The 6,895-nt window shown below is 38.5% G+C and overlaps 2 protein-coding genes across 2 annotated transcripts; both read right to left on the reverse strand.

Moving 5' to 3' along the window:
- Window positions 1–6: 6 nt before the first annotated feature.
- On the reverse strand, window positions 7–3,963 carry LOC143466258 (uncharacterized). The gene is made up of 4 exons (XM_076964915.1): window positions 1,460–3,963; window positions 975–1,268; window positions 771–866; window positions 7–667 (listed from the first exon to the last, which is right to left on the reverse strand). Exons 1-4 carry the CDS (start codon window positions 1,601–1,603, stop codon window positions 404–406), a joined length of 798 nt encoding a protein of 265 aa, XP_076821030.1. The 5' UTR covers window positions 1,604–3,963; the 3' UTR covers window positions 7–403.
- Window positions 3,964–5,549: 1,586 nt separating this feature from the next.
- LOC143465135 (uncharacterized) lies at window positions 5,550–6,895 on the reverse strand. Its single transcript, XM_076963307.1, has 3 exons — window positions 6,659–6,895; window positions 6,259–6,414; window positions 5,550–6,162 (listed from the first exon to the last, which is right to left on the reverse strand). Exons 1-3 carry the CDS (start codon window positions 6,818–6,820, stop codon window positions 6,025–6,027), a joined length of 456 nt encoding a protein of 151 aa, XP_076819422.1. The 5' UTR covers window positions 6,821–6,895; the 3' UTR covers window positions 5,550–6,024.

Raw genomic sequence — 6,895 nt, forward strand, 5'->3', positions numbered from 1 at the left:
TTTTGTCAATTGCATTATTTAAGTGAATTATGTTTTAATGTAACATTGTCTAAATTTTAAAATTACGTCAGACAAAAAGAAGACAATCATTTCACTTTCAAGGAAATAGCACTTAATAAAGAAACGAGCATCATCTGGTAAATAACAAACATCACACAAAACGAGTTTGCATAGTTTTTCTTTGTTGAAGTCCAAGTAAGAATTAAGCCCAATGTTTGGACATCGCCGTGCGTGCAACCCAGACAGATGTTCTAGAAAAGTTGCTTTTTATAAAAGCGAAGATACCAACATCAGAATGCCATCGGTTTTTCATTATAGAAGAAAGATTTCTTGTACAATGTGCTTGGCGGGAGAGGTAGACGGGTTGTTTTGTACACAGAGAGCATAGTCAAAAGTATTGGTATTAAGGGGATAACCTTGTGTACGTCACGCCTTGTACATTTTTTACATCCGCAAACAGTGAGGGTTCTTCTGTTTTTTCATTGTCCGACTGATCGCCGCCAAACGGCTCTAACGAGCTATAAGTTTTCGGCGATCTTTGAAATATTGTTTCATCACAATTGCATATTTCAGGCTCTTGGCAATGTTCGATTGCAGTCATACATGACTTCGTGAATAACAATGCCAAAACTAAGTCCAAAACAAATTCAACAACTTTGATCGTAACCTGGAAGAAAACGAAGTTTCTGGAATTTCATATCATTTTTTTTTTTGAAAAAGTTTATTTTATCGCTTGACATTTTACAAGCAATTTTAGATACACCACTTGCCTCTAAATGATGTTCGTATTCGTTAGGAATATCAATCACCATACATACTGCACATGCAAGATAAGTGCTTGCCAGCAAAAAGGAATGAACGAAATCCTATAAAATATGCAGATGCGCTTGAAGTAACTCATTGTGGTGTCAAAAAAAACTCGTAATATTTTAAAATTGATAATTAATTAATCGTTACTAACTTGATCAACTTACAACAAAATTCCAACTTTTGAATTGCCAGTTTTCAAGATTGAGGACCTTTTCCTTTGTCCTGCTTTGCGTTACTTTGCAACGGAGGCAAGGCTCGCTCTTGGGCAGATCACGCATCCGCAATTTCCATTGCCGGATCAGAACGATTAGCAGCGCGATTGTTGTTATAAAGGAAATAATCATTATGATGCGATGAAGGGAAAACTTAGGTAATATTCCTCGCTTCCATGATATATTGATGGAATCGAGATAAAAGAGTGCAGTTTCGGTGGCAATCAAAGAAAGAGCACTAATGACCTACGTCAAAAACATCAACAGAAACAACTGTAAATATGGAAAATACTAAAAAAACGTTTTCTTCTCTGAACCCACGTCAACGGTAAACCGTTGGCCAGAGGAAGTGTTTGTGAGCAGTAAGCTGAAAGGCTCTACCACAATAAACGAATAGAAATAACAAAAATAAATAATAAAACTTCAGCCCGACTTACTATGATAAAAACTTTAGTGACATGCCGAGAATGCTTTAATATTAATTTGCTGGTGCCATCACAGCATACTATCTTTGGCAAACAGTTTCTTGAGCAGCAGCTTTTGCAAGCCTTATTCGAACAGATTGGCCCATTTCTTGACATTAGACTTCAGACAGCAGGAAATGGATATTATTCTGATGTTGTGATATAAACGGTACATCAACTCCTGGACACAAGACACAGCTTAACGCTGCAGGAAGCATTTATTCAAGATAAACAAAGCAAGCTGTTATAAGACTGGGGTAGAACTTATTTCCGGCTGTGCGTCTGCTCGGTAATGTACTGTAGTTGGCTGTAAAGCGTTGGGCTTGCAAGCATGCGAACCGTACTCAGTGGCATCTCGCTATCATCGTTGCAATTTCATTTTGCAAAGGCGTTAACAACTTTTGTTCCTGTTCGATGTTTCTGGTGAACAGTTACAAAATGGGGCAAGGTCAGAAAATAAAACTGAAAACCCCAATAAAAACATATCCATCGGATAATGCACACACACAAGCTGGGTAACGGGGCCAGTGCATTCAATATAACTATTATCATGGTGTTTAAACAGTGCAAAGACTTCTCTCCATTCGAGGAACATATTCCGATACCATACCATACAAAGGTCTTTTGAGCGTATACCACGAACATACATTTTGCTGTGTGTACGTTGGTCTTATCATTCGCTTGGTCATTTTCACTTAGGCTCGCTTTGCTGTCTTGCGAACAGATCAATAGCACACTCTTATCCCAGAAACTAAATTAGCTATCAACAACAATTCGTCAGTTAGCTATGAACAAACTCGACTTCATTGTTACGCTTGTGATAGACGTGACGTCACAATGATTCAGTTGTTATTTCAGCCAAGAGAGTTGTTACCATGCCCTACGACTTACCGAATAGCGCCCCACATCTGTTCTAAAACTTCTGTTGTGAACTAGTGTACCCACTTAACCGTAACTATTGTTTTATTTTACAGTAGCTCGCTGTGATTGGGTCTACGTTTACCTTATAGGTAGAAATGGTTTAAAGTAAGGCTACACAAGATTTTCACAAGTAAACACGTGATCGACAAGTATCAGTAAATGACAAAGAGTTTTGATAACTTTTGCTCTAATCGTGCACTAAAGAAGATCCATTTAACCGTAACGGAACAAAACTAGCTTTTGAAACAAGTCTATTTTTATCATGCGCTACACTGACATTCTGGGTTCTTCGCTATATATTCAAGACTGCTAGTCTGATTCCCGTCTTGAACCCAAGTCATCTTCTTTAAACGAACACATGCACTATTCCCGTAATATCAAAAGGCAAGCATTTGTATTCGTTTGCTTTGTGCGCTTGAAGGCCAATATATTCAGCCTATAGTCTATACGCGAAACAATACAGTCTCTTCGCAGCGTTTGCTATAGCATTTACTTCCTGAGCCAAAACTCCGCTACTGCCTACGTTATAGAAGTAAAACATTTTGAGGATATTTGCTGAGTGCTATAACAATGTTGACTTTTCTCTCAACGTGGAATAGTTCCGCCTAGCATAATCCGGGGTACCTTATGAATGTTACAAACACTCTGAAAACGGGGAAAAATATTTGTTGTATAGCTGTATAACTTTCTGAAAAGTGTGTCGTTGGCTGGCGCTGACAATAGACAAACTTTACTAAATCGTCTTTATTCATTTCTAATAAATTATATCGGGGTTAATTTAAAAACTAGTTGTTGTCTGAGAAGCTAGTGAGCTATCGGCTGAGCATGAGTACACTTAGGGGTACAGAAGATAGAAATAGCCTGATTCGGGCCTGGCGAATTTTTATGGAAGCTATTAATCACGTTATTGACAAACAATGCTTATTTTCCCGTGCAGGATGCTGAATGTATGCTACTAGGTTCGTCATCCTCTCTCTCCGTTTGGGCTCAGTACCACTGGCTTCTCGTAAAGGAAACTTTTTGCAGTATGTGTACCCGCGCGTGACAAACCCAAGCTTCAAGATTTTTCAAGCATTCTGCAACTGCCTATTAACAAATGACGCGGATTGTTTGTTACGCTCCTTGCAAGTTTCGCAAAAACATGAAACTGCCTTATACCTATTGTATACTGTGTTTGTATCAGGCGTTCTCTAACTAGGCCTACATATGTCATCTCCAGCAGTCCGTGCATCCGTTAAAATGCCTGTGTAAACATACTGATGTGATAAATAACTTACAACTAAAAAACACTTCCTACTAGCCATTTTTTCTGTGTGCCTAATCTGCCTATAACTAGATTGGGTACCGCAGAGTAATCGAACATGATTCTGTGAGCGACAACAAAAACATTATTATAGTGTGTACGTCAAAGCTGTGCCTGATACATTTACCAAAAGGCTACCAGTTTTTTCTCCGTGGGCCTAAACTCCTATTTGTCACACCTGGCTTCGGATCTTGACTTCATCAATGCGTGAAAATCTTATTCAAGTCAAGCTCGTTGGCTACCTATTTCCCAAATGTGGCATTTAGGTTAGATCAAAGCCTTTTACTACATTATCTGAATGTTTATACCATTGGGCCTACAGCCTGGAAATAATTGCTCGACGTTTTAGCGGTTTTGTTTGTCTGACACATAGCCCATAACGTGGGTCGGGATCACGACATATGGCCGTGAACAAACTCGCCGGCGACAACTGGTTGTGGACAACTGACCGGCAACAAATTGGCCGGCGATCAAATTAACCGTGACGTAAACTGGCCGGCGATAAAATTAACCGTCGATAAATTGGCCGGCGATCAAATTAACCGGCGACAAATTGGCCGTCAAAAGGTCAAAATTCTAATTCACTATCTAGTCGCTATCTAGTCACTATCCAATTTAGTATGTGTATTGCAGTCAAGGTTGCCACTCGTAGAGTTTTTTGGCCCCTTGTAGGGTGTAGGGTGACCCTACGGGTTTTTCACCTTTATTCATAGATTTCCTATTGTTACATGCATTTTCCCGGTCTAGACGAGTTGTTTGATGAGATTATGAAACAATGTGTTGTAGCCTATCTCATGTAGTAACAATGGACTCATTGCAATAACAATGGACACTTTAGTTAAGTAAATTGTCAGATTGAAGCTGTACGTCAGGACTCCCACGGTCAATTTACCTCCCGGTCAATTTTCATTCCGGTAAGTCTGTTCCCGGTTAGTTTGTTCGCGGTCAATTTACATCACAGTCAGTTTGTTCGCGGTCAATTTACGTCACGTTCAGTTGACCCCGGTGAGTTTGTTCGCGGTCATTTTCCCGCGGCCATATGTCGTGGAACCACGTGGGTCACCGTGCAACCGTGTTACCTAAGGGTTCACTGAAGTTGTGGTCGTTAGAGTTGATTGAATGGAACAGTCATGGCAACAAAAATTGTGTATCCATACATTTTTTTGTCACATCATGAAAAAAGCTATGGTGAAAGTGCATCATTCATATGATGCACACATAATATTGATAACGCTTAATTACGTTTTCACAACGTGGTTACTGTTGAGTAAAAAAAACAAATGCCTTTAGTTAACAGCCGGTAGCCTCAAAATAGACACCGTTTTAGGAAAATTTAAAGTTAAATAGTATTTGAATTTTTTTCTCATACCAGATCACCCTCAAGCTACTTACAGTTTTACCACAATCCATAACATTGTTTATATAAAATGCAAACAGTCTATACTCTAGAACCTGCTTTGTTTCTTTATTATTTAAAATCTTTATGAAATTACAATAGCATGGGTCATAGTATTGCCATTCAGAGGTACAGACTCAGTTGTTAAAAGGTTAAGAAATCGTGGCCTATAGAAACATTAAGTTAGCTGGAGCATAACGCATAAAACGAAGATCGCATGTGTTTCGAAACGTGCCGCCCTTACATCTTCTTCAACTTACCTATAAGCTTGGTTTTCCAAAAATTAACGGGTACTCGTTCATTGCAACTAACTTAATGGGGGTGACTTTTTGCCAGCTCGGCCAAAAGTTTCCGCTTTTGCCCGCTGACAACAAAACACATGACGGAAACAAACACAAACTGATTTGACAAGCCCCGCAAACTAGGAAATCAGAACCTTTAGACACGAGCCCACGACCTAGTTGTATTTGCATTTTGTTAATCTGTGATGGGCCTATACACCCAACAAAAATCGTTGTTGCTGGTGTTCAATCCTAAACAAATCACAAACTATAAAAACATGCATAAGCATTTGTATACCATATATTATATAACTTACATATTAATATCATCAATAATATTAATGTATGAAAATGTCGAATACAAGAAAACATGTTAGTAAACAAATGAAATTTTTTGATAAAACTGGCTTATTCTAAATGTTATTTTCAAATAAAGTATTAAATTGCGTTAAGAAAATTTTGTCAGTACACTGCTTAGTTGACCCAACGTTGCTCGTAAAAACCTTAACAACGGGTTATGGGAAGGATGTTTGCGTATAAGACGGTTGTTAAGAGGCTTGCTATCAAATCAGTAAATTATGTCAAGCGAACATAAATTAGCCTATATCTCGTGAAAGAGTAATTCAATTCTCCGGGTTTATAAAACGCCACAAGTAGCAGTTAAAAGCACAGCTAGAATCAAGCCTATTGTGAAAAGTAGCATCCCGGCCCAAGAAATTGTCCATGATAAGGAATTATATCGCTCACGTTGTAATTCATCTTTAGTCATCCTAGCCTGGAATAAAAAACAAAAATTAAAAAAAAAAACATTCTAAAGAATGTCACGGTGGCGAACACTTTCTCAAACATGTTTTATTTTGGTAAACCTTACCTTTCTGGCGTAGTATATGGAAATAAATCCGAAAATTATCGGCAGAAATCCTAGTAACATCCAACAACAAAACGTTGTGAGAACTGCAAGTCGCAAATGGTTATGACACACGGGATCACAGCATAAGCAGCAGTCTTCGGGTGTAGGCGGCAATACCTTTCAAAATATGTTAAAACCCACTTAGCCACACATGGGAAAAATCAATAAAGTACTTGTACCACTCGCTATAGAAAGTAAGCTGCTAGCACTGATGAAAGTAAAGGATACGTAAGTCCCATTAGCAAAAGTATTTAAATGCGCAGCAAGTTTTTCACATAATTTCTGTTGTATGTGTATTCAACGTTTAACAAACCCGCTTTCATAGCCAACAGACCAGAGAGATATACATTACGCTACACACCGGTATAATTAATGTAGAATGTTTCTTTTTGCCCTTATGGTGTTGTTTCGACCGTGGCGATGATGGATTGACGCTGGTCACGAGAGGAATATTAGAGGCATCTGATGGACTTCCTTTGCTTGTCTGAAGGCTGTTAGAGTTCAAACCATCACCTTGCTCCATTTTTAATTTAGGTTACGTTTACACAATAGGCTATATGGTAACTTATGAAAGTTACCTAAAACCGGATAACGAAAC

The sequence above is a fragment of the Clavelina lepadiformis genome, chromosome 7 (genome assembly GCF_947623445.1).
Source record: "Clavelina lepadiformis chromosome 7, kaClaLepa1.1, whole genome shotgun sequence".
Taxonomy (NCBI): domain Eukaryota; kingdom Metazoa; phylum Chordata; class Ascidiacea; order Aplousobranchia; family Clavelinidae; genus Clavelina; species Clavelina lepadiformis.

What these genes read in the sequence shown, in the direction of transcription:
- LOC143465135 (XM_076963307.1), bottom strand. Translation starts at nt 6,820, where the DNA reads ATGGAGCAAGGTGATGGTTTGAACTCTAACAGCCTTCAGACAAGCAAA. An exon ending in ATTCTACATTAATTATACCG is followed by an intron (nt 6,415 to 6,658) that starts GTGTGTAGCGTA and finishes ATATTTTGAAAG; the next exon opens with GTATTGCCGCCTACACCCGA. An exon ending in CCATATACTACGCCAGAAAG is followed by an intron (nt 6,163 to 6,258) that starts GTAAGGTTTACC and finishes TTTTTATTCCAG; the next exon opens with GCTAGGATGACTAAAGATGA.
- LOC143466258 (XM_076964915.1), bottom strand. Translation starts at nt 1,603, where the DNA reads ATGTCAAGAAATGGGCCAATCTGTTCGAATAAGGCTTGCAAAAGCTGC. An exon ending in TCACTAAAGTTTTTATCATA is followed by an intron (nt 1,269 to 1,459) that starts GTAAGTCGGGCT and finishes TTTTTGACGTAG; the next exon opens with GTCATTAGTGCTCTTTCTTT. An exon ending in AATACGAACATCATTTAGAG is followed by an intron (nt 668 to 770) that starts GCAAGTGGTGTA and finishes GTTTTCTTCCAG; the next exon opens with GTTACGATCAAAGTTGTTGA.